This window comes from Haliaeetus leucocephalus, unplaced genomic scaffold (genome assembly GCF_000737465.1).
Source record: "Haliaeetus leucocephalus isolate CR32 unplaced genomic scaffold, Haliaeetus_leucocephalus-4.0 Scaffold566, whole genome shotgun sequence".
Classification (NCBI taxonomy): domain Eukaryota; kingdom Metazoa; phylum Chordata; class Aves; order Accipitriformes; family Accipitridae; genus Haliaeetus; species Haliaeetus leucocephalus.
Window position 1 is genome coordinate 2189371 of NW_010973002.1, and position 26779 is coordinate 2216149.

The window sequence follows — 26779 nt, forward strand, 5'->3', positions numbered from 1 at the left end:
CTACGGGGGAGCCGCTGCGGCCGCCTCGCTGGCTGCCGGCGCTCCGCTTTCCTTCCCTGCCAGCCTGCCCGTCTGCGCCCTCCGCCTTCGCGGGGCGGAGGGGGGGAACGCGGCCGAATGGCTGCGGTTCTCGTGTGGTGGTTTCGAGAGGGGTTTAAGCGGGGGCCGCAGGAGCGTTTGAGGGGGATCCCGGCGCTCGGACGCCTGCCAGAGCCGCCTCAGCGCAGGTCGCGGTGAGGTGGCCGGTGGCTTGCTCACCAAGGAGAAGGGCGGCTTGGTCCCGTTCCCAAAACGTGCAGCTCCCGCCGCAGGCCCTCGCACCTCTGCCTGGCGGGGCGGCAGCCGCCGGCCCCGGGTCAGGGTGCCGCGTCCCTGTTGGGTGCCTTGAGCCGCTGTGGTTTTGTGTGGCGTCAAGTCTTCGGAGGCACGTGCCGTGAAGTCCCCGAAGCACAAAAGAGGGCTACGTCCAGGGCTAAAATACACTGGATGTGTTTTCGGGGACTGCATGTGTTCAAGGACTGAAATTCCTTGTGTGAACATCCCTGCTAGGCTTTGCACGTTAGCTTTTTTGGGTGTTTTTTAATTTAGATTATCTAGAAAGGAGGTGAAAATAATGATAAGGTTTTGTAATAAAACACACGTTCTGCTTGTCATCACTTCCACGCTTTAGTTGCCTTTCGGCGTAAACTCCGACTTCATTAGGATTCAAAGGCCGTTACTGCTGCTGCACAGCAGAGTTAATGCCTAGCAGCTCTTCTGACACCGCGGCTCCCGCGTGGTTGTCTGTGGCCTTCAGGGGTTGTATTTCCTTACTGCTTGGATTGGCAAGGGATGTGCTGACATTTGGCGATCCAGTTGTCACCCTTTTCCCAAATTCCCGGTGTAATGTGCCCGGTATGCTAGGTAATCTTATGTTAAGTGGAAAAAAAAAAAAAAGCAGCTTTTTTTTGTATCTTTTGTAAAGGTAAGTGTATGTGTACACAGAATGTAAGAAATATTGGGCAACTGTTGAGAACTTGCTTTTGTGCCGACAAAGGTAAACACTGATTATTCATAAAATGTTTCTTAGGAGCTAATGTCTCACTGTATTGAGTTAGGGAGCTGTGATAAAAGAAAGAAGCAGGGTAAGATTTGTTCGTTTAAGTAAACAATGAAGTTGCTGTAAATATCTTCATCTCATCCTTTTCGTTGAATAATTGTCCTGTAGCCCAGGTTCAGCTAATTTTAAATTTCTCGGTAGGCAAGGAAGGTACTCCTTCCTTTTCTGCTTTCATACCTAGCTATCAATCTGCAAGACTGAATTCACTCTGGCAGGCTCTTCCTACCAGCTTTGATACCTTCCCTTTTAATTCTACCAAACCAAGCACAACTCTAACAAAATTTCCAGAGGAAGAAACTCCAAAGACAGAGTTCTTTCAATGCTGTGTCTGTAACCACTCCATGTCCATTCAGTCAGGATGCCATCGATCCTGGTAGCTGTATTAACTCCCTGATGTTGGCTAAGGGCATATTCAACTGCTCTATGTCTTTGTTTTGTGAACTAGTGAAACAAGATATTTGGGTGCATTTTAGAATTTGTGTTAAAGGCACTATATCCAAAGAGACATAAACAGGAATTTGGATAGAATATTCTTCCTTTGCAGGTACAGCTGCACCAGCAAATGTGCTCCCTGCAAAGACGTTCACAGCACAGCAAGGTGTACGAGATGCTGAAGTTTTCATTCTGAGTCTGAAGACAGTCCTGTCTCCTGCCTGGTGAGCCTCAGCAGCCCTCATAAGCACTCTGTGGTCTTTCCTGGATGTCCTTTTTTTGCTAGTCAAAAGTGTGGTGACGAGGAGTGAAGACAAACCACCATGAATCGGGAGTTTTATAGTACGGTGTTCATGGTTCTCATGAGATTTAGTGAGTGTGTAATAATGCCAAATCATAGGAACTGGTTTTTGCAATTTGTCTTGTGATAAACTTCTCAGAAATTGGTGGGCGTTTTCGGAGACTATGCCTATGTGAGTTGGTTATGTAGGAATGGGATCAGACTGAGTGAACAGTCATGTAAAGCACAGAAATGTTTGAAGAGGGTTATGCTGGGGAAAAGCAGCTAATGCAGGCAATGAGAATTTACTTGATGGTCCCTTCCATTACACATCAGTCATCTGGTTGGTTGTGACATACAGTATCATGCAAAAGAAGTCCCAGGGAAAAAGAAAACTAGTTTTTTGGGCTGTTGGGGGGTTGTTTGTTGTTTTGATTTTGTTTTTTCTTTTCTGCTGCAGTGGAGCCGCATTGCTGATTCTGTTAAAATGTTCTCACTGAGATTAAAACCAGGGAAATTAAGGAGGAGAAATTTAAGAATGCAAAAAATCAATCTCAGTTCAGAGTTTAGGAAAAGGTCAGAGAACAAGAAAGTCAGTGGAAGTACTCCCAGTGCATACAGCTGGGGCTGTGCGGCAGGTTTCTTGCAGCCACAATTACAACTAAAGTCCCCAGAGACTCTTCAGTAAAATGTTATGCGACTTTGACATTGTTCAAATCCTTTCCATGCCGGCATTGCTGGGAAACACTTGCTTACATAGAGGACTAAGAGTAGGCCATAGGAGTTCCATGAGGAGGTAGATATCTCAACATGAATTGGTTAAATACTGCGTGAAATATTTTCTGAAATGGAATTTAGGAAAAGCTAATGGAAAATTCCCATCCGCTAAAAGGTTTTTTTTTTTCCTCTGTCCTCCATCTGATACTAAAACATGGAGCCTGTGGTCTCTCAATAATCCTGAGTACCCACTGCAATATCAGTTTTTGCTTGAAGTCTGTTCCAACTTATTCTGGCCTGTATTTGTAAATGAGAAATCTAACATCTCTGCAGAGCAAGACAGGTAGTTAATCATGAACGTGTGGATACCTGGCTAAGATATCTTATGATTTTAGTTGAACTTCCCAGTCAGTGTCAGCTGGGGAATTCAAAGGAATGCTGCCGACTTTAAAAACCTGATTTAATTCTGGAAATGTCGTTAGATCAAGTAACACAGAGTTGAAAACCTTAAAAATATTAGATTTTTTTTAAAAGATCAAAAATTAATTTATTAGAATTGTGTGTTTAACACTTGTGAATGGTCATTTTTACCATTTTTCCTGTGAGTTTAGCCAGTTTCCCTTTTTGAGAAAGTTCCTTGTAAATAACAGCAAAATGCATTGCTTGAGATAAAGAAAAACCTTACACAATAAGAGATGCCAATATTTTTTAATTTAAGACATTTAAAAGCTAGAATAAAGTAATGTAAGTAGCTGTTTAGCACATATGAATAACAGTTGCAAATAACATATGTTCAATTTAGCTGTAGTTATGCTAATGGAAAACAGAAAATTGGAAAACATCGAAGGTAAAAACGTTCAGAAAGAAAAAAATTAATTGGGCCTTTCCAGAGGTATAGTTCAGAAACAAAACTTAGTCACAAAGTTGCCAGCAGAAATACTTGTAGCTTTTTATAAAATAATTGTTATTATCCCCATATGTGTTTACTCACTATTAAAAAGATCAAGATAATTTGTGTGAATAATACCCAATTACCTTACATGGAATAAGATAATTTTATGTTAGGTGATAAAAGAAGCATTCTGTGGGGAGGCAGAAATCCTCTGCTTTTGTACTAGTGCTTTCCTCATCCCAGCCAGTCTCTGCTGGGTGCTCATTGGTAGATGCTTTTTCTTAGAATTTCAGGTAAGCTCTGTAAGTTTTTTTTCCTCCCTAACAGATTAATTACCTGTGATTGTTCCTTGAAGGAACTTCTGAGTTGTAGATTGGAATATTTATTTTCTCACACATTTATTTTCTTTCTTCGTTATCTACATGATCATAAATTTCATGCATTATTATTGTAATGTTTCAGCCTTGCGTATCATGTTTGCAGCATGTAATTTTTTGTTTATTCACTGTTGCTTATTTAAAATTTTAACTAAAATTATTTCATCTGTTACTATGAAAACTTTTTTGCTTTGGGATAAGTGGTTTGAACTGTCATGATTCCCAGCTCAGAGTGGAGAAGATGGGGTGAAAACACTAGCTGTTCCTGCATTAATACCAATACTATGAAGAACTTCTTAAAGTGACAATGTAAATATTTATACTTTCCACCTGCAGTTGTTGAAAAACAGATGTATTCATTCAGGCTTTAATTGATTCCCCAAGATGTTTGCAAAAGCAACAAAGAATTTTGTGAGAGAAACTGATGGTGGAGGTGACTTGATCCCTGTCTCCCAGTTGAACGCCTCAGACAAGCTGCAGCTTCTGAGCTTAGTTACGAAGAGGAAGAAATTCTGGTGCTGGCAGAAGCCCAAGTATCATTTCTTGACAGTCACCCTGAGTGATGTGCTTACTGAAGACAAACCAATAAAACCAGGTAAACCCATACTTGGGCAGCACTATTATTGCAGACAAAAAGAATGCAAAGCCTAATCTTTTTTCTTGTTATTCTCAATTGTGTTACTAGAGAGCTCCTTTCAGAGGAATGCTCTGAAGTATTCTCCATCCATGGAAATGAGATGAGTGGATCTTTCCTCACTTGACTATTCATTTAACTATAACCAATAATAATAAATGTTTGTTTAAAAAAAAAAAAAGTTTTGCCTAGATAGACAACTGAAATTGAGTGCTGAAGTTTGTCAAGACATACAGTCCTACTGTTTAATAACAGTGCTGTCTGCAGCCGCAGGAGCTCCCCTAGAATTTTTTAGGGGGGATTCCAATATGTGATAGTAGCGTGAAACTGTACTGGTCAAAAAGCACTGGATAAACAGTGTCGTTGGTGACAGTAGCCCAGGGAATGCTTGCACTGGCAAAGCCAAGCAAGTTTTACCACTGCTTCCTTTCTTCTTGTGCAGACTGTTAAAAATGGTTGACCCTCATACTTCTTTCATCGTCCAGCTGCAGCAGTCCTAACCAGGTTTTAGGATTGACAATCTGGAATCCCATATTTCTGGGCACATCACAATTCCATACAGGAAAATAGATGTCCCTAAGTTTAGATGTTAATTGTAGCTGGCTTGGAAGATTAGCTGATTCTGAGTCAGTTGTTTGGTTTATAGATGTATAAGATTCAGAGTTGTTTTAAGCCAATTAGATGCTTCCGTTGGTTTTCAGTGAGCTCTGGAACAGCCCTATAATGAGATATGTCAAGATAATGGCAAAATATTCACCCTATTGTACAAGCAGGTATGCTTTGTAGTTTTTCTTTGTAGCTGAAATAAGTTTCAGTCATTCTTTATAAATCTTGCACAGCATCTGAGCTCAGCGTTTCAATCACCTTATGTTTTCCTAAAAAGGCAAAATATAAAAGATAGCAGAGTGAAGCTGATGAAAATTTGGAGAAAGCAGAAGTAACAGTTGCAGAGCTGTAAATTTCATTATTTACCTGCTCAGTACTGTTCCTTGCCTTCACTAACCTGTCATATTTTCTTTAAGTTTCTATTTTTCCAATCACTTCAGGACCATTTCAGCACTTCTCTTCACAGGTAGAAATTACTTTTATTGCTTTCCTAGTAATTGTGGAGTCTGACTTTGCAAAATATATGGGGAAGTTTGAAGATTTTGTTCAAGGAAGTATTGAAACTTCATTTGGAAAGATCAGCCTGGGAGCCAGAGGGAAGGGCTGTGTGGAAAACCAGTCCTCATTTGGAAACCTAAGGAAGCAGGAGATTGACTTGCAGCAGCTTATGAAAGACGTCAAGGACAGGTATGCTTTTAATGTGGGTATTGTAATGGCCAGGAAAGATTACTGAGCTGAAAAGACTTGGGCCAGCTGTGATCACTGAACAATTGATTCTGTAGTGTTGCCATAGTTTTAGAATTCTTTTTATTGTAAGCTCTCATTTTCGGGTGATAAATCATATCTGCAAAAACAAAAAATTCCAGATTTTGAAAGCTTGATGGTCAAACCTTTCCCTTTCGTTTTAAAAACATCTCTCTGCAATTTCATCTTGCGTATTTGCATGAATTACCACGTGGAACAAGAGCCAAATCCTCCCTTCTTTGGGGGACTGTACTGAGGTAACAATCTGGAAAAACAATGCTTTGGTTTCTCTATGTTACTGGGGCAAATACTATGCAAACTGAATTCAGAACTACTAATGTTCTTGTAAGCAGGCTTTATAATTTTTTTATGTGTGTGAGCAACTGTGGTAGAAAATTGGATTATTTGAGGAATAGCAAAGGTGAGCAAGCATGGTCAATGCATATTCTGCTAGTTGAACAAAATATAGTTTATAGATCTATTGCTTGCTGTTATACACTGTAATAGCTGAGGGGAACTATAATCTTAATTTTACAAGATATGCAACACTTCGTGTCCTACTCTGAAATTGGATTTATTTAATCTTGCAATAAGACGTTCCCAGACCAAAGCCTACTTGGCAACCAGCTGACAAGTCAGGGGTCTACTCTGTGTTGCAGGTCCTGACTTGTGGTAGATGAGGGTGGTTGGTTTGTGACAGCATTGTACCCTAGATCTGTAGCAGGTGATGTAATGCATTTTAATAGCCTTTGCTGATGCTCTGAAGATAAAGATGATAGGGTTTTGTGCAAAAGTTGCCAGAAGCAGTGTAAATTTGCTTTAGAGACACTGATGTTCTAGAAATAATCAATTACCCATTTTTACAGGAACAAATGTCTGCTGTTCTTTTTATTGTGAGCATTCACAAGTCAACAAACTTATTCTAATAAGGCACCTTGCTATCTTTGTATTAAATGCCTTAGTAAAAGCAGAAAATACTGTGTTAAATGTGTGTACCAGTCCTGTAAAATAAGTGTGCATCTAGTATCAGGAAATAGTGTCAGTCAAGATTTAGAATCTTGTTTCTAACACTAGATAGACTCTTACAGAAAAACAAACTAGAGTAACTTCTCTTTAGATCAGTAAGTTTTTACTTAGTTTTCTGCAGTAAGTTACCTGCTCTGTTCAAACAAATAATCCTCCCATAGCAAATCAGATTTACTTCAGCACGTCTTCGGGTTATAATCCTGAATGTAACTAAATACTTAAAAATATATTATCTTCTTTTGAGTGTGGAAAATCAATAGCTCTACACTGATCTGAATATAACTGTAAGTGAGGTTAACGTGTGTGCAGTTTTATACAAGGAGCTAGTTCTTAGTTCATAGAAAAGATGCTCATACCTTATTAAGGCTTGTGATGCAAAGTGTGTAGTTGATATCCAGTCAGTCTTGCTTCTGCCCGGTCACTGAAAATGATAAGGATAGCAGAATTTTTATTTTGTTTCTTCAGCATAATGCTGAGGCTCACTGGAAATTGTGGCAGTGCCTTACAAATGAAATTCAAGTTGTTCATAAATATTCTATGATTTATGATGGATTGTGTCCAAGCTCCTAGCTTTTGTCTCGTTCATGGAGCATTGTGTGGAATTCAGGAATTCAGCGTTCAGGAGAGCTGGTGCCTACAAGTTAGTGATTTTTGGATGCAAAGCATTACGGTACTAAGAGGATGTTTACCTTTCAGTCCTTGTGAGATGGGAGTCAGCTTCTTGATTTTAGCTAATGACGTATGTTGCTTGTGCTTGTTTGATCAATTATTGTTTCATTTATTATTTCTACATATATAGCCTAATTAAGTTGCATTTTAAAATGTTGTTCTTGTATTAGGCTGTTTAAGTCAAAGTTGCAGATAAATAGCAGAAAACTAAAAAAAAAAAGTCAAAGCTGATACACCTTCTAAACTAAGTCATGTGAGTCCTCAAGGTTTAGCAGGCTGGAAGTGCTGAGTGGCAGCAAATCAGTTTTCTGTCACTACTTATGTGAACCTTCTGACAGAGAATCCTACTGATCTTTTAGATTCCAGATGCCGCATTGGCATCCTTTTCTGAAAAGGGATGACAGCTGAAGGATGCGGGATGAGATCCTTTCTGATTTGCAGAAGCAATGACATTGTAAACGCAGAACACGCTTATTAATATAATAATGCAATATAAAAATAAAGTTAAATGATACTTTTAGATATATAAACTCAGCATATTTTATTTTACATTATTCTTGTTTTTCTTATTACATTGTCCTTGCTAATTCAGAGTACTGTAACATACTGATTTCAGGTCAGAGTCCTGTGCCTTTAACTCGGTGAGATTGCTATGGATTTAAGAGTATATTCCATCTTCTATTTTAAGACTTTCAATACTGTCTGCCATAAGATCCTCATAGAAAAGCTGATGAAATATGGGCTGGATGAGCAGGCAGTGAGGTGGATTGAAAACTGGCTGAATGGCTGGGCCCAGAGGGTAGTGATCAGTGGTACAAAGTCTAGTTGAAGGCCAGTGACTAATGGTGTACCCCAGGGGCAATACTGGGTCCAGTCCTGTTTAACATCTTCATTAGTGATCTGGGTGATGGGGTCAATGAGTATACCCTCAGCAAGTTTGCTGATGACACAAAACAGAGAGGAGGACTGGCCAGGGACGTTAAGGGCAACAAGAAAATCTTCTATAGGTATGTTGGTGATAAAAGGAAGACTAGGGAAAATGTGGGCCCTCTCTGGAAGGAAACGGGAGGCCTGGTTACCCAGGACATTGAGAAGGCTGAGGTACTCAATGACTTTTTTGCCTCAGTCTTTACTGGCAAGTGCTCCAGCTGCACCGCCCAAGTGGCAGAAGGCAAAGGCAGGGACTGGGAGAATGAAGAACTGCCCACTGTAGGAGAAGATCAGGTCTGAGACCATCTAAGGACCCTGAAGGTGCACAAGTCCGTGGGACCTGATGAGATCCATCCATGGGTCCTGAGGGAACTGGTGGATGAAGTGGCTAAGCCACTATCCATCATATCTGAGAAGTCGTGGCAGTCCGGGGAAGTTCCCACTGACTGGAAAAGGGGAAACATAACCCCCATTTTTAAAAAGGGAAAAAAGGAAGGCACGGGAAACTACAGGCCACTCAGTCTCACCGCTGTGCCCAGCAAGATCATGGAGGGGATCCTCCTGGAAACTGTGCTGGGGCACATGGAAAATAAGGAGGTGATTGGTGACAGCCAACATGGCTTCATGAAGGGCAAATGGTGCCTGACAAATTTGGTGGCCTTTTATGACAGAGTTACAGCATTGGTGGATAAGGGAAGAGCAATGGACGTCATCTACCTGGACTTGTGTAAAGTGTTTGACACTGTCCCGCATGACATCCTTGTCTCTAAATTGGAGAGACATAGATTTGACAGATGGACCACTCGGTGGATAAGGAATGGGCTGGATGGTCGTATGCAAAGAGTTTTGGTCAACGGCTTGATGTCCGAGTGGAGAGCAGTGACAAGTGGTGTTCCTCAGGGGTCGGTATTCGGACCGGCACTGTTTAACGTCTTTGTCGGCAACATGGACAGTGGGATTGAGTGCACCCTCAGCAAGTTTGCCAACGACACCAAGCTGAGTGGTGCGGTCAACGGGCTGGAGGGAAGGGATGGCATCCAGAGGGACCTTGACAGGCTTCAGAGGTGGGCCCTTGTGGACCTTGTGAAGTTCAACAAGGCCAAGTTCAAAGTCCTGCACATGGCTTGGGGCAATCCCAAGCACAGATACAGGCTGGGCGATGAGTGGATTGAGAGCAGCCCTGTGGAGAAGGACTTGGGGGTATTAGGAGATGAAAAACTGAGTATGAGCCAGCAATTTGTGCTCACAGCCAAGAAAGCCAATCGCATTCTGGTCTGCATCAAAAGAAGCGTGGCTAGCAGGTCGAGGGAGGTGATTCTCCCCTTCTACTCCACTCTCGTGATACCCCACCTGGAGTCTGTGTTCAGCTCTGGGGCCCCCAGTGTGAGAAGGACATGGACCTGCTCAAGTGGGTCCAGATGAGGGCCATGAAGATGATCAGGGGGCTGGAGCTCCTCCCTTATGAAGACAGGCTGAGAGAGTTGAGGTTGTTCAGCCTGGAAAAGAGAAGGCTCCAGGGAGACCTTATAGCAGCCTTCCAGTACTTAAAGGGGCCCTACAGGAAAGATGGGGAGGGACTCTTTATCAGGGAGTGTAGTGGTACGACAAGGGGTAATGGTTTTAAACTGAAAGAAGGTACATTTAGATTAGATATAAGGAAGAAGTTCTTACTGTGAGGGTGGTGAGGCACTGGAACAGGTTGCCCAGAGACGTTGTGGATGCCCCATCCCTGTAAGTGTTCAAGGCCAGGCTGGATGGGGCTTTGAGCAACCTGGTCTAGCTGAAGGTGTCCCTGCCCATGGCAGGGGCATTGGAACTAGATGATCTTTAAGGTTCCTTCCAACCCAAACCATTCTATGAAAACCATTCAGTTTTCTACCAAAGGTGCTACATGGGTAATACAAAGTCACAGAATGTTATGAGACAGGATTGAATGAAATCAATTGCGCGTGTCTGTGATTTAGAAAATAAGGAGGATGCTGAATAGAAAATAGAGGAATTGTCTGTCACTTGCACTCTCAAAAGTCTCTGGTATTCTTGGGGAAGATGTTCCATGAAGTAATTGTCAGGTTATTCTGTAGGGAATATTGTGAAATGCTATCAGTAAGCTGACTCTAGGAGATACTGTGTTCTGGTATGACTGTAAGAAGTAGGTCAGAGAGGTTATATGTGAAATGGATTAACAAAAGAAATATTATGCATCTGTGCTTGGTGGAAAGTGGCAGTGAGGTCTGGTAGATTTTACTCCATGACACTCATCTAGAGGTCTCTATTAGAGAAGGAACAAAGCTGGGTGAAGGCTCTCACTGCGCAACAAGCAGCATTTGTATGGAAGACATCAGACTATTGTACATTATAAATGGAGAAGACTGAACAAGCTGAGAAATTCTGGCTAAGCAGTGAGAGAGGTTTTGAAGTCAGTCATATGGATGTTATGGATGAAGTTGCATTTGGGTGAGGGTGTGAGAGTGGGCCACCCATGTCTCTACAGCTGGGAGAGGAGGTGTGTTGAGGGAGCATTGCCCAGTGCAGGACTGTAAAGGTTTTTCACTCATGAGTAGTTTGGACTAGTGAAATTTTTTGCAGGCAGGCAACAGTGCCGACTTCAATGTGAGGATGGAGAGTACTCACAGCAGTGATCGTTCTTTTTGGTATTCGTAGTAAATTGGCAAGCACCTTGCTTTGAGGATTTGCCAGGTGGGTTACTGAGAAGACTAAACAGGATTTGATGGAAACATGGTCCTAGTCCCCCTCCTTTGTGGACGGTCTGGTCAGAGATTCTGTGCCTGAAGGAAAGACCCTCAGTCTCAGCTGCGGTGTTTAGAGGAGGCTCCTGCTTTCTCCTTTAACTGTAACTGTGAGAGCTTGCTCTATTGCCAGGTGTTGTCAGTCTTCTCTTGCCTTCAATTGATTTCTGCCTTCCGCCCTTCTTTTCTGCTTCCAGTCTGCAGCAAATTGCCTGTGTGCCTCTCTGTTCTCCACTGCTTTCCTCATGCAAAAAGAAAAAGGTTGAATAAAAGTGAAGGAAGCCTTTGCATTATAGGAGAGTTGGAAGTGTTTAACCCAATTAAATGTGGAGGGAGTGAGACCAAAACTCAAAGAAATTCTTTTCTGTTCATGCTTGACCTATTGAGCTTCCAACATAGTAAATCATTGACCTCAGGAACGTTATTTAAGCAGAACAAACAATCAAACAAAACTCCATAATCCTTATCTTTTGAATGATATTTATTTATATAGGCTCATACTCTGTGTGTTGATAAGGGGACTTAGCAAACCAACATCTCATTGTATTTTATATAGTATTAGTTTTGAGTACTTCAGCTCAGCTTCTCAAGGTGGGAAGGAGTATGCTGATACAGGTCACACAAGATTGCTGAGGGCTCCTGTATAATAGATGCTGAAAGAGATGGTAAGAGTGATGGCTGTAGAACAGAAATAAAAGGTCTGAAATGTGACCTGTAAAACAAAATAATGCAGTGCAGTTCGTGTGCCTGCATACATGTATTCTCAGGGATTTAACTCAGCCATCTCTTGTTATTCAGATATATTCTTGATATTCAGAGTGTTATACTAGCAAATGAGTTCAGCTCTTGCAAAAATACACTCATAGATTTAGCAGCCATTGCCCTGCAATACTTTAAGCCCTGCTCTGATTGTCAAACTTTAACCCTGTTGCATTTTGCTCTCGATGACTGTTTTCAATGATAATTTAGATAAGCTGGGTATTTGCTTATCTCATGTTGTCTCCTGTCTGAGTCCCTGAGAAGAGCAGAATGTTTTGCCTTCCACAGGCTGCGCCCCAGTAATAACTTGTGATGTGCCCACACACAACCCTAGAGTTTAAGGGGTTTTATGATAGAAAGGTCAGTGTCAGAAGAGTAGAGGAGGAGAGCATTTAACTGTGCTGTCCTAAAAGGAAAGGTATTTGTAGCTGTTGGTAAGGGTATATGTTTTAAAGCTCTGAATCCAGTGCTCACTAAACTTAGTGGGAAGAGGAGAGCATTTCTGCTGGCTTTACTGTTGAACACATCCCACTGAAGTCACTTGAATCTTGGGGCTGAGGTAGTGGCTGTGTCTGTGCCACACAATGCAGCTCTGTGCAGAGGACCCCAAGTTACCTCCGAGACAGAGTGCCTGCAGGAGCACTACATCAGGGACCGAAGCAGGTAGCTCTGTGCCCCTGGGGTGTTAGTGTCACTGTGTAGCCTCTAGTGCTGCAGCAGCTCATCCAGCACTGCCTCAGAAATTTCCTTGCTACGCCTCTTTCCAAGTTCACCTTATGTCTTCTTTTGCTCTGCCACTCTGCTGTTAGTTCTGCATCCAAACCTTGAAGCTAGGAGCATGAGGGGGACTGAGCCAGTCCCACCTCAGACAGAATACTGTAGAAGTAAATGGAAGAAAAGGTCTCTTGAATTATTTTGGTCATTCATTTGTATAGAGTTAAATTATATTCTGTATGCTTCTTATGTTAATGTTCATTCAGAAACAGCAAATCTCTGTTTAATCTGTATTTTTCTATCTTTGATTGTTTTTTTTTCTTTTGTTCAAACTTTTGGGGATATCCAGTGAGTTTGTCATCCTCTAAAGCAGGCAAAAACCCCATCATATGAAAGCAAATGACAAATTGCTTTTGTGCTTCTTCATTGTATGTCTTCCCCTGTGGCTTCTTAGGTTGAATCTTAAAATTGCAAGTTCTTAGTGCATTAATTTGTATTTTGAAGATGCTTAGCGCACCTCTTCAGAATCATAAATAATTATTGTGAAGTATATGATAGGCTTGATGGTCTGTTACTGTGATAACTAATAGCTCTGGTTTGGCAGACACTTCTAAGAGCAGTGGTGTTTGTGCTTGCTTGACATTTCTTCAATTTTTGCCTAATCCAAAGATTCATGGCATTCCAAGCATACAGCATGGCTTTGCATCAAAAGGAAAAAAGTTATATTAATAAACTCAGGAATGTTTGGGAGTGCTTTTCTAGTGACTGCTGCATTGCTTCAGAGGTATTTTCTTTCCCTTGTTTAAACAATCAACTTTAAGATTTCAGACAGTGCATTCCAACTGATTGAACTTTCATATAAGCATGTAACTCTCCAAAGATCAAAAATTGCCTCAGGATATTTTTAATTTAATAAAGAACCAAGCTGACTTCAGACTTATACAGACTGCATAAATCTGAAACTCCAGAATCTAATAAATCTAAAACTTTTTAATTAAAAGTGGTGATATCTCGATTTCAATAAAGCAGAGTCAGACATGTCTTTCTGTCATACTTTTGGGGAATTGCCATTTAGCCCCATGAATAGCCATTTACAGTAAAAGGGAGGAGAAAAGACTGAATAACTTTAGCCAGGGATAGCAATCTTTTAATCTTCCAACTGTCTTGCTAGTTATCTGTTCATAGGAAATACGACATCTCATCTGAGGGCCTCCAGTGAGTATTTTGCAAAAGTACAATTGGCACATTTTAGTCAATTAAATATGGTTAAGAATTTGCTTTAACTGTTACCAGAAAGTCTTTTAACACCCCAGAAGACAAGGTAGTGAATTTTGTCATCTTTTCTTAGGAAATAATCCTCTCTTATTGTTTCTGGGAGTTTACTTTTTCTTCTGCTCATTCTAAGAAAAACCTAACTAGAAATATCTCCAGCAGCATTTAAACGCATGGTGACTTATGTTGTGGAGTAAGGATGACTTGTTAAGTTGGAGGCATGGGCTAGAGATTTGAGGTCCCTTCCACAGCTAATTTTTCTTTTCACTGTGACAGTCCTCGTCATTAATTATAAATTGTGAGGTTATACCAATGAATAACACAGGAGTTTATAGTGGGTGTTTTGTTCAGTAATCTTCTTCAGTCCCAAAATCCATGAAATCTTTTCTATGTTTTCTCATCCAGCCCTTTGAAGTACTTGGTCAGTGCTGATCCCACTCAGCCAGTTCGGGGTTTAAGTGAACACTGAAACAGATCCTTAGCAAGCTGTGAGGGTTGGCATTGAGGCGTCACTCTCTTAGTGTGCTGTTCATCCCTCAAGGAGAAATTCTTGTGACTTAGAATTTGGCATCAGCTTGTCAGGACACTCCTTCCTGCACATGGGCCTTCGGAGGCCAAACCAGCATTCCTAGTGGTGGTTGCCTCAAGCTGTCCTAGTCCAAGGTGAGTCTGGACATCAGCACTTGGGCATGAAGGAGCCTCACGTCACCTCCCCTGTTAAGAAGCACCTGATGGCACACCTGTGACATGTAGAAGGATGTACGAAGACAGGGGTGACAGGACTGAATGGTGACAAGGAGATAAATGAGACTGAGTTTGGCCAGATAACTGCAAAGTGGTAACAATGAGCTGTGAGAAGGAGGGGAGACTAAGGCTGGGAGCCATCAACAGTTGGTGTCATCTGAGGGTAGAAGATAGCAGAGAAATCACATGAAGTGGGGATGGTGAGCTGCCTGGCAGTGGGAGAAAGCTGAGATGAATGAGAAGGAAGGGGAAGAAATGGCACTTGACCTGGTTGGTCGAGTAAGAGAGAAAAAAAGAGAGCTATTGTAAGGAAAAGTGGGGCTTCATTACAAAGAGAGAAACTAACCAGACTGGAAGACTGCTTGCTATAGATTTCCTAACCTCCAGTAGCTTGACTGCAACTTCACTCTTTCTAAGCAGAGCTCTGTGATATGTGGACAATACTATTATGTTACATGCTTATTATGCTATTCTGGGTATTTTTATTGTGTGTGTGTGTGTGCATAGTGTATGCAGTAGTATACTAGGCTGCAGGGAGTTCATAATATGGACCATGAGTGCAGGTCCTTTGTTTGTACTCCCTGGTAGCTTTTGGGGTTGAAATAATTATTTTGAGTAAAGACTACAGGATGTGACCCATTGACTTATCAGCACTGTTTGTGCTAATGTGAGACTCTGAAGAGAATGGTTAGCCAGCATTCCCTACCATGGCCATGTTAATATCAGTGTGGGTTCACAGTAGCAGAGGATTCAGTCCAGTGTCCGTGAGCCTGGCTGGTTGTTTTCATACTACACTGGAAGCTTAAAGTTGTCTTTAGTTCTCCCTTGCATTTTTTGCTTAGAAAGTAGCCAGACAACTGCCATTTTTGCTCAGAGTAAGGAATCAAGAATTCAATATGTGTGTTGGGACTTACTGGGGAATACAGATATTTACTGCTACCAAATAACAAAAGAGGACATAATAGTTGAGGAGATTGCTCATACAGAAACCATTGTTACGTTTACAATAAAAGCTTCTTCAAGCAATTAAGAAAATTTTTTCTCAAGTCTAGTATTTATGTTGTTAATAGCATCTTTTCTTTTTCAGAACAATAAATCTAAACAGTAGTTTACTGCAACAAGTAATAGAAAGAAAACGTGAAGTGCTGTGCATCTTGAGAGAAAAGATAATAACAACTCAGAAGTGTACGATATCTGAACATATCCAGACGGAAGAAAAAATCAGTGGTGTGATGGGATGCAGTACAAAAATAGTAAAGGTAAAAGTTATTAAAGATCTGCAAGGAATAGAACATTTGCAGATTATCTGAGAAGAAATTATGATTTCTCCAAATAGACTTCAGAGCATTTTTCATGCTTCCTTAACATGTTGAACTCACTGCACTGCTTAGTTGTGAAACTTCAAAAAGATAAAATGTTTTTTCCTTTGCCTCACTGGCAAAAGATGGCAACTTTTAGCGTGAGCCTGGAATGTGGTTTCTATCAATACTGTCAAACTGTGATTCAGTTTCTGTGTAGATTCCTGCCTACTGCAAAACGTAAAACAAACATATAACAATTCAGTGAAAGTTGGAAGAGCAAAAAGCATTGCTGAAACAAATTTATTTGAAAAGCCAAGTAATCATTCATCAAAAATGTTTGCAGTGTCTACTGAGTTTTAATATTTATTGAGAAGCTATTTGTTTTCGATCATAGGAGTAGAGATTAACTGCATTATGAGGATATCTGAAATATTGCCTATGAACTGAGAAGGAATTACCAAAGTCAGAACATGTGCTCATTCATTCTGTTATTTTTAAAGCTGCAGATGAATCACTTCTGTGTACAGGGTGTCTCCAGTAGCAGAAATCTGGGAGTTGCTGTTCAACAACTCCCTGTGCAAGTGCCGCCTTCCTGGTACCAGTCTCCATCTGGGCAAAAGGGGTGTCAGGATAGAAGAGGGCAGGACAGGATACTGAAGTGGGTGCCCATTTCCTAGTGACACAGTGTTTCATGTGTGGCAAAAGCTGCACCTGAGCTCAACTTTGTACTAGGACAGGGTAGCAAAGAGTTTGAGAGCTCCCCTTGGCATTGAGCTTCTACCTCGCTGGTCATCTAGTTACTTTCATAGATGCCAAACATAACATGTGCTTTACTTGGACATCATGGAGAAAAAAGCACATTCTTTCTCTGTATTTTTTTCCCCTTAATTAATTCTGTGTTTAAGCCACACAATATCTGAATTGGATAAACAGTGAATAAATCTGTCCTCTAGGTTTCAGTGAGTGAAACTGGAAGTATGATGAAGGATTCCAGTGTGATCCTTGAAATTCCTCCTGCAACCACTATTGCCTACGGTGTAATTGAACTGTTTATAAAGCAGAGTGGCCAGTTTGGTAAGTAGAAAGCTCATTTTCTGTGGCACGCAGTTCAACTGTGGACAGAGGTGTCTGTTGGGCAATGATTTTTGCATTTCCTTGTGTATGAAGGTGATGATGTTGTATGGTCTCCATTGCCCTGTTAGTTATTTGTGCTGTGAAATGCTGCTTTTCTGATTTAGTAATGCTTTTTCACTTGTTTGAATAAATCATAAACTCAGAATAACTTAGGTTTCAGGGGACCACAGGAGGTCATCTAGCTCAAGCCCCAGCTCAGGGCAGGACCAACTTTTGAAGTTTGATCTAAATTCAGAGTTAGATCAGATTGCTTGTATCCTTGTCTATTCAAGTTTTGATTATCTCCAGAGACAGAGATTCCATCACCTCTCTGGGCAGCCTGTTCTCATGTTTGACTACCATCATGGTGAACTTTTTTTTTTCCTTACTATCTAATGAGAATTTCCCTTTCTTTAATTTGTGTATCTTGCCTTTTGTCCTATCATCATACAGAAGAGTCTTGCTCTGTCTTCTCTTCATGCTTCCATTGGGTAGTTGTAGATAGCAGAATGGTTCTCCCTTAGCAGTATTTTCTCCAGGCTGGACAAACCCAGTCTCTCACCCTCTTCTCATACATGATGTTCTCCAGCCCCCAGCGATCTTGGTGGCTGTTTGCTAGATTGCTCCAGTATGTGAATGTCTGTCTTGTACTGGGGAGTCCAAAACTGGACACAGCACTCTGAATCCAGTCTCCCAAATTGAAAAATCACTTTCATCGATCTGCTAGCTACACTCTTGTCAGTACAGCCCAGCATGCAGCAAACTTCAATAGCTGCAAGGACATGCTGCTGATCTCTTGAATTTGTTGTCCAGGTCTTTTTCTGCAATTTTGCTTCTAGCTAGCTGGCCCTCAGCCCGTGCTGTTGCCTTCACCTATTGGCAGGGAGAGTGAACTGAATATAAATCAATGGTCAACCAGGAATCTTTAGACAACAGTCATGCTAAGAAAAGAATTATTCATAAAGTATAGGACTGGAATTTAAACTTTTTCTGTCTATTTTACACTTCATGTAGAGATTGTTCTCAGAATGATTGCAGAAATGTCTTTGTCGTGTTTTCTGGTCACGTTTTACTTATTTCAGGTTGAATACTTTCAGGTGTCAAATTAAAAAAAATGTTGAAATTGGCTTTGGGGGGAGTAGTAACTCTGCTCTGCAGAATCACTTGGGTTTTTCTTTGTCTGTCCTCAGTTAAACTCTCTGACCTAAAGGAGGTTTCAGGGGATGTTATGCAAGAAGGAAGGAAATCAGATGGACTGTATAGAGCTGGAAGTTGGAAAGGACTGATGTGGAGAGAAACAGGAGATACCTTGAAGAAATAATTGAAGTGCAGTTGAGATTTGAATACAGGATGCACTTTATTTGGATAAGAAATGCAGAAGATACTCTCCATCATTCTCCTTGAACTCACTTCTGATATTAAGGAAGACTGTAGGTTCAGGAATATAAGTAAATATCATGTAACCTGTAAAAAAATTTCTGAAATGTGGAATTGCTCTGACGTAGATTGAACACAGAGATATAGCAGAGGGCATTGACTTCATGGTCGTAACAGAACTGTAATTCAGAGTAAGCAGGTGCAATTAAGGCTGTCTGACTACAGAGGTGTATAGCTGATAGCCTACTTATGTGACTTCTAGATGGAAATTCGTGTGTCCTGCTAGCTGATAATACATGGGTCTTGTTAATGATCTGTATTTCTCTGCTTTTTCCACTTCTGCTTCTTCTTCCACTTTTTTTTTTCATATTTAATGTCTTTTAAGCTTCAAAACCAGCACAGCTTGTTTCATGTTTTATCTCAAACAACCTATGTCTTGCCTCTTATTTTTAATTTGTGCTATCTTCACTGTGTGTCATTGAGAAGATGAAGTGGAGGAACTAACAAAATTAGGGATTTGCCAGCAAGAGTAAGTATGGTGGAGCGTAACCTTCAGCTTCTTAATGTCTGAGCAGTGATCAGTGTCTGTTTATGGAAATAAAAATAGCCTTTGAAGTTAAATCCAGAAATCGATGTAGTTCTTTCACATGAGACTGAAAGTGACCAGTAGCAGGTGTAACAGAATGGGATTCTCTTCACAGATAATTACAGAATAGGGTGCATGTAAGTTTTTTGTTTTGTTTTGTTTTTCTTTGCCACTGATAGTGCTTGAGTTATTCTGTAAGGAAGAAAGATATATAAACTTTCTTTAAAGTGTTCTGGCTAGTGTGACTGGACATGCTTGGACATTTTTATAAATAAAAAAAAAAAAGAAAAAAGTCTAATCCTTTTCTGATCCCTTTACTATAATGTTTTCTTGTAATCATTCTGTTTGATTTCTACAGGCTAATTTTCCACTACATCTAGAAGCTGTTCCTGTTAAAGGCTTTGCAGTTTTGTGTGTCTAAAGTTTCACTGCGAGTCCTCTTTTTCTTGCTTTACAAAACAGGAGGTATAGTAGCACCCAGCTGATTTGCTTTGTTCTGTTCATTGCTATATATGTGTGACTTGCTTCCTGTTAAATATCTGTAAATTAAACAGTCCCAAACTTTTCAGCTTCTCCATGCAAAGGAGTTTCTTTGTCTTTGATTGTTTTCCTTGATCATCTCTGGTTTTCTTCCATTTTTGTTAGTGTTTCTGAATAACTAACAAGATCTAACTGCACTATTGGAGGTTTGTCATCGATGGATGTGATAGAATTCAATAGAGAAAATATGACACTATTATGTATATACTTTCATTCACTTATTTTCCCTTCTCTTTTTTTTTTAAAGAGTATGATAAAAGTAATGAGATACAAAATTAATTAATAGTGCTATTAATACAAAACTTTCAGAGGTCTGTATTTTCCTCTGAATTGAGTCCTGTTACAAGATTTAACAGCAGGGTCTGTATCTCTTTAAACTTGAAAACACTTGCTGTATATTGATTTCCCTTATTAGCATCATTCTGCCTTAGGAGAGCAGATAGTCTATTAGCAGTATCTTCCTCCTTCAGGGTTCCTGTGAAAGCATTATTACCAATGAAAGTAACGTGAGTGTGTTGGCCTTCTGGTGCCTTAGCTGCTGTCTGGAGTCTTCTTGCTTTGGGAAGTTCTTGAATTTGTGTTAATCACTTTCTTCTCCTCTGTAGCTCGCTCTTCTCTGTGAAGGGTTATGCAGGCGTAAAGGTCTCTGTCATCTGTCTGTCTTTGTGGCAGAGATTTCTTTGTCTGCTCTCCCTTTGAAAAAGCTTTTTGCTGATGGAGTGCTCTCCGTGCTTTCTCATCTGCTTTGAATGTCCTTAATTTGGTGAGACAGACTCTCACAACTGCAGGAAGGTTATATTTAGGTTTTGTGCCTGGTACATGTGAGCACTGTGCTTGATTAGTTATTTTTTTTTTCCCTTTGCTGTCAGGTATTACTTTAAAATTGAGGTCCTTTTGCTAGCCTTCCTGCATTCTCCTCAGACCCGCTGCAGTGCCAGGAGTACAGTTTCAAATCTTGCGTTTGAGCCAATAAAAGATGATGAAAATAATTGCGTTTGAGCCAATAAAAGATGATGAAAATAATACTTAGGGCTTCGATTATATTCTGCATCTTTGGGGCACAATATTGGACACATGAGCACAGAACTTGATATTCCAGATTTCTCAGCGTAACTCTTACAGAGGCTCACTGTGTACCTTCCATGAGTCCCTTAGCTTCATCGAATTGGGGGGATTGGAGTGGCAGGAAGTCTACAGTCCTGTTTGGGTGAGGTAGGCTGGTGCTTGTCCTGAAGATTGAGGCAGAAAGGGTAATCCAGCAAGGGTGTGTTATTTTCTCCATAAAGTTATTGCAAAGAGGCGATAGATACTGTAGAGTGATTCTGTTAATGAACATGGCTGGGTGAAGTCCTTTAGAGACTTTGAAAAACCTCCTATCTTCTACTCATCTGGAGAACTTGAGGGTGTACCTGTGGCTTGGCTGAGAAAGAGGAGTCTATCAGTGCCAGGACCAGAAGAAGCTCTGTGAGAGACTCTTAGAGCTCTTACAAATCTCAGAAAGTGCTTTCATGTGTCTCCATCATGGGTGGATCCTGTAGCCCACGTTACAGCACATGTCTTAATTGGTAGAAAGCGTGAAGAATTCACACCTGATTCTCTTGTATGCAGCATTCAGGTTTACAGTGTCAGTGAGAAGTTTTAATGTATTTGCTGTCTGCATTACTTTTAATTTACAGGAGCTGGTGTCACATTTTGTAGTTGCTAGCTGCACCACAGGACCTTTGTATGTGAACACTGTACTAGACATCAGGGCTGCAGTAATGCTCAGTAATTCACATACAGAGCAACCATTGGCATTCTTTCCATCTAGAAGAGATGAGACACGGAGAAATCATATGCAAGAACACTAGATAACATAAGCTAGCATCTTATTAGGTAATTGCTTGTGTACTTTATTATTTTTTTTAAAATTTAATTTCTTATTACAGAATTCTGTCTGCTAGATGAACAGCAAGGAGGTTTTGAAAAAGAAAGCACAGAAGGCTCGACTTATCCCCACTCAGCACTAATCAGAGATGCTTCGTTTCTCTATCAGCCAGATGCTGTTGATAATGAGATGTACTCTGGGGCTAAAAACCTCATTCCCAGTGATGCTTCTTTAAGTGTACTGAAACAAGGTATTACCAGAAATGCTTTACATTATTACATTACAGTGAGTTAAGCAACATGATAGGAGGAAATAATCTGGTATAATAATACATAAGAAATTATGTTAGTTCATTTTAATAGCCCTTATCAGGAACTCTTAGGGGAATGCACTGAAAGAATAGAAGAATTTACTTCTGCAATTGTTATATGTGGTGGACTGTTCCCTAGGAATGTCCTGAATCCCTGTGTCATAAAAATGATCTTACAAAATTAGGTTTTTATGCCAGTTCTGTTACAATCCATAAGGTTAGTGATGATCTATGGTTTCATTCAGAAAGGGTCACTGAAAATACTTTTTCATGATCAGGAAAATACTCTCAGTAAAGCTTCTCAGTTAAAGGTTATTTTAAGTCTCAAAAATTACAAAGACATCTCCCCTGCCTTCAGTTAGCCTCATTATTTTCTGAGAAGCTTTATAGAAGTCTTTGGTATCAACTAAGGCTGACAAAATTAAAATGTGATTTAAATGGAAGTTTGCAAATTGATATAATGAGCCAGGCGCAACTTATTTATTGTAGGGATGTGGAAGGAAGGGGCAGGATTGTCACCAGAGGAATGAAAAAGAGGAAAACAAATGAAGGCCTCAGAATACACTTCACTTTTCATCAGTTCTTGGTAGTTCCTACAGCTTGTTCTAACAATGAACATGACTTTCGTTATCTCTAAATTTCACTCTTTGTTGATGGCTGTTCAGTAGACTAACTGTGACCAAAATAGATATTTGTTGTCCTGAAATAAATTCTGTCATTCTCCAATGTAGACTTGTTTGAAAGGAATAACCGTGTCTCCATGTGTATATAAAAAACACTTATTTGTGAAAGAATGTTATGCTACTGTTTTGGGTTTTGTTTTAGCTTGACATGCTTTTGTGCCTTTCTTACTTAAAAGGCTTGGAGGTTTCTTTTAATTAACGTGGACTGTCTCTTGGGGAAAAAAAAAAAATAAAATTGTTTCTACTAAAGCAATTTGAAGTAGGTTTCCTCTTCTGTTATTTGTATAGCCAGTCATATGATTGCATTAGGTACAAAAAAAATCTGCCTGTGGCTGGGCTGCTTCTTTTTTTCCAATGAAGTAATTTTTAGATATAAAAGGCATCTTTAAAGAGAGCATGTCTCTTGACCAGAGTGACATGAAGGGAGATTTCTTTTAAAGAAGGTTAAGAATGCTTGCATGCCCATATTTTTGGAATGTGGAAAAACACATTCCAGCCTTCCAGTTGGCATTATTGACTTGAAAACTTATTTTCTTTCAGCAAAGTGGTAATTTGATGTCATAGAACACTTTGGTTTAGTGTCATAGTTGAATTGTGGAGAAGGAAGTGTAGTGAACAGTCTTCTGCTTCCGTTGTATGTATTGTAATGGATTCAGTATTTCAGTCAAGAAGAGATTTTTGTACTGATTTTTGTAATAAGTCTTTTAAGGTCAGGGGTGAAGGGATGTAATTCTTTGATGCACCTGATGAAATACGAGGACGATAACAATTTAGCATTGCAATAGGAACTTTTAATTCTATGTGGGGACTTATACCATTGACTTTGTAATTCCTGTTAACCCACATATTAAGAAGTAAGGTTATGAGCAGAACTCTTCTGCCTTATAAATGAACATTCTCTGGTCATGAACTTTCAAGTGAGAAACTTAATATATAGTTAGTTCAGTTAACGTTAAAATACTGACTTCTAAAATATGAAAAATACTGAAAACCAAACGTTGATCCTTGGTAGCTGTTCTTCTTTCTTAGAATATTCATTGATGCTTCATTGGCTTATTTGGGAAATATAATCAGATGTATTTCAGCCTTGCATTATAGCTTGTGCTGATGGTAATTAGGATGTCAAGTTGTGGTGATAAATGAGCTTATGAAACACATAGCAAAAATGCTAACTGTTTTTACTGGCATTTGTGTAGAAATACTTAGTTTTACTTTTTACTGCTTTCTTGGGAAAGATCTGTCACAGCTGAAGACTCGGTTCCAGCCCTTTGTGAAGCTGCCGGAAGACAAGCAAAAAGCTTTATATAAAACCCTTTGTGAACTCTTGCTCCATGAAGAAATGGTAACTGCCCTGGAGGATGTGGTAAGATGAAGAAACTTTTGCTTGCTTCCTAAAAGTAATTTCAGGATAGAGATAGCATTCTCTTTTGCTTGAACTTTTCTCTTTTCAAGAAGTTCTACTTACTCTTTTGCTTCCAGTTAGATGATATCTGCACAGGAGACAAGCCAGATCTGAAGGAGTTAAAACCTGCACAACAACAAGACCTCCTTGATTTCTTGCAGCTCTTAGGGTGCAGTTTACAGAGTGAGCCGCTGTTGCAGAAATATCAGCCTCAGGATGAAGAACTCTTCTCAGCTGCTCACCTCCTTATCAGTGCTATCTCTGGTATGTTGTGAATGAAGAAAAGAGCCCTTTTTTAAATTTTCCTTTTAGAAGCTCCTTCTATGCTAAAGCATTTATGGCTCTTTTTGAGCAGTTGGTGAGCCAAGTGAGCATAATTTGTTCTGTTCCTTTTTATGGGTTTCGTATACCATGCTTAACATTCCTGGCTGTGAATTAAATTCAGCCCTCAATCACTGACGGATTTTGCTTGTAAAATACACTTTCCCCCAAGATTGCTCAACTCTACTTTCTGCTGAGTGTGGACATTTCCAGTTTGGCAAGCTAATCTCTGTTCTTATTCCATACCAGAGTTCTTCCTGCCTAAATGCTGAGAATTACAAATTAGGTGTTGTCTTCAGTGTAACAGCATTTATTGTTGAGATGCAAACTACATTTAGCAAAAATGAATTTAACATAGAGACACTGCAATTAGAGGGTTGTTTTGCAGCTGCTGAAAAAGGAGATTAAACATAAATGTCAAACAAATGCCATGCTCATAATCTAGTTGGCACCACAGTGTTAATTAAAAGCTACCTGCAAAGTCCAAGACAGACTCCTTCCTGGCTTTCCCTCCTCTCTCTTATATATAAAGAATTTCCTGACATTAAGATAACGAAGGGAAGTGCAGTGTGGTGTTAGTTAGATGTGGCACTGTGCAGCAAAATGCCAGCGTGCATCCATATACACACAGTACCCAGGTAGGAAAGCTTAACTCATTTGCAGAGACAGAAAAGAAATCGAAAACAGAAACCTGCTGATGTGGTAACACTTGTCAGATGCTATTAACAGCAGGGTGCAGTTAATTGAGTGTGGTGCATTATCACCTAGCTTTGGACATAAAGTCTACTGCTAATGTCCAGGCGTAAATGTAGCTGGATCAAGAATCAAAAGCTGTTTTATGCCTGTTGCTTCTATTAGGAATTACAGCCTTGAGTTACAAAGTTGAAGGGTACCACAGGGATCATTTAGTCCATCTCCCTGCCCCAAGGCAGTCTCAGCTATGTCATTGCTCTCAAATTGTGTTTTTGCTGAAGTCAGCATGTCGTATAGATTTTGAGAGCAGAGGTTCTTGTTTTATTCAAGGCCTAAATCATTCAGCCAGCCTGCAGACTCGGAGTGAAACACTGGGGAGATAGTTGGGGAGGAGCTGAGAATGATGGGGAGGAAATCCCCTTTCCTACAAGCTGCCTTTTTTCAAGGTAGGGATAGTCAATGTGGGGCTTGTACCCATTGCCTATCCCATTTTATTCTGCACTCTGGGAAGCAGGCAGGAAAGGGCTGGATCAGCCTCTTCCAAACATCTAGCAGAGCACTTGTGACAGCTGTCTTCAGCATTGAATCACTTCGGTCTCCAGTGTCCATTTCATGAGGTACTGTACCTGCAGATGGGCCTCAAAAAGCAGCTTGTCTGTCTTTGCTCAGCAGAACCCCGTAACAAAGCTCACTGTTAAAAGAAGTCCCCTTTCTAGCAGCCAGCCTCATGCAGTGTTCGCTGCAAACGATCTTTCCCTTTTAATGTTTCCTTTACAGAGCTGTCTGATTACACTCTTGCCCTGCTGCGTGCCTGCTGTGATCTTCAGGTTGTTCCAGCATTGTGTTGTTTGGTGAGTAATCAAAATGTGACTGTGTAGCGTGTGGGCCCCAGCAGTAGTAATGACTGTGTTCTCTGCCTTATTGTGTTTCTCATCCAATAAAGAAGATGTCAAGCTCCAGTGCAAATTTCAGCTGTAGGCATTGCTTAGGCAAGGTCACAGTCTGACAGTGGCAAATGATGCAGGTAATTTACTGTGGGTGGATACCTAACTTTTAAAATGTTTCTGTATTTGGGAGATTTCATGGGCTGTGGGCAAAAGAAAATTGTAACTTAAGCTCAAATTTTAATTTACTAATAGTCTCACTAGCTCATTTTAAAGCCTCAGTAACAGTAATCACCTGCCCTTGGGAAACAGAAATTTCACTTTGATAGCAGAAGTGCTTGGGCCTTGGCAAATTCTGAAGTTCCAGAATTCTGAGGCCATTCATTGAAACTGCTGAAGGAATGGGACAGGGCTTTTTTAAAGCTTTTTAAGCTCACTGACAAAAGTAATAGTAAAAACCTTTAAATACGTAGGGGCAAGCTCAGAGTAAGAGAGTTTAGTGTGATCTGCAGGAGAGAAGTTGGACTGGAGGAAAGGATGCGGTAGGAGAGATGTTTCTCCTTAAAGGGGGCCGTGGAGTTCTGGATGAGTACATCGTACTTGTCAAGGCTAATAGTAACGGGAATCTTGCCCTTTTGCCACTGCCTTGTAAGCTCTCTGGTGGTGTTGTAAGAAGGAACTGAGCTATGTGATGGCAGGAACAGCACTGCTTGGAAAACCTTTTTAATGTCTCTGTCTTTTGCTCTCTCTCATAAATACAGCCTAACATCGCTTCAGCCAATGGCACTGTGGCGCTGAGCAGTCCTTTGGTGGCTACTCTCACTGACAGAGGAAGATTTGATGTCGTGCAAAGGCTGTTTGCTTCATCAAACATTAATTTCGAAATGACAGAGTCTTCTGTAAAAGCTCTAACTATGAAAGAACCTAGATTCTTCCCGCTTGTTCTTTATGTTGCATTGTACGGATTTTATGCTTTAGGTGGGAATGTATAGGAGCTTTGTTGAGTATCCAGTTATTGCTCTAGCTTATTCTTTCTTCTGTAGCTCTGCAGCGAAGTGTT

At 40.4% G+C, this 26779-nt stretch overlaps 1 protein-coding gene across 1 annotated transcript; it reads left to right on the forward strand.

The window, feature by feature from the left end:
• Positions 1-3666: 3666 nt before the first annotated feature.
• DFNA5 (deafness, autosomal dominant 5) lies at positions 3667-26711 on the forward strand. The gene is made up of 10 exons (XM_010577595.1): positions 3667-3713; positions 4162-4392; positions 5532-5724; positions 15730-15901; positions 16897-17017; positions 21488-21676; positions 23655-23782; positions 23899-24085; positions 25613-25686; positions 26481-26711. Exons 2-10 carry the CDS (start codon positions 4182-4184, stop codon positions 26709-26711), a joined length of 1506 nt encoding a protein of 501 aa, XP_010575897.1. The 5' UTR covers positions 3667-3713; positions 4162-4181.
• Positions 26712-26779: the final 68 nt, after the last annotated feature.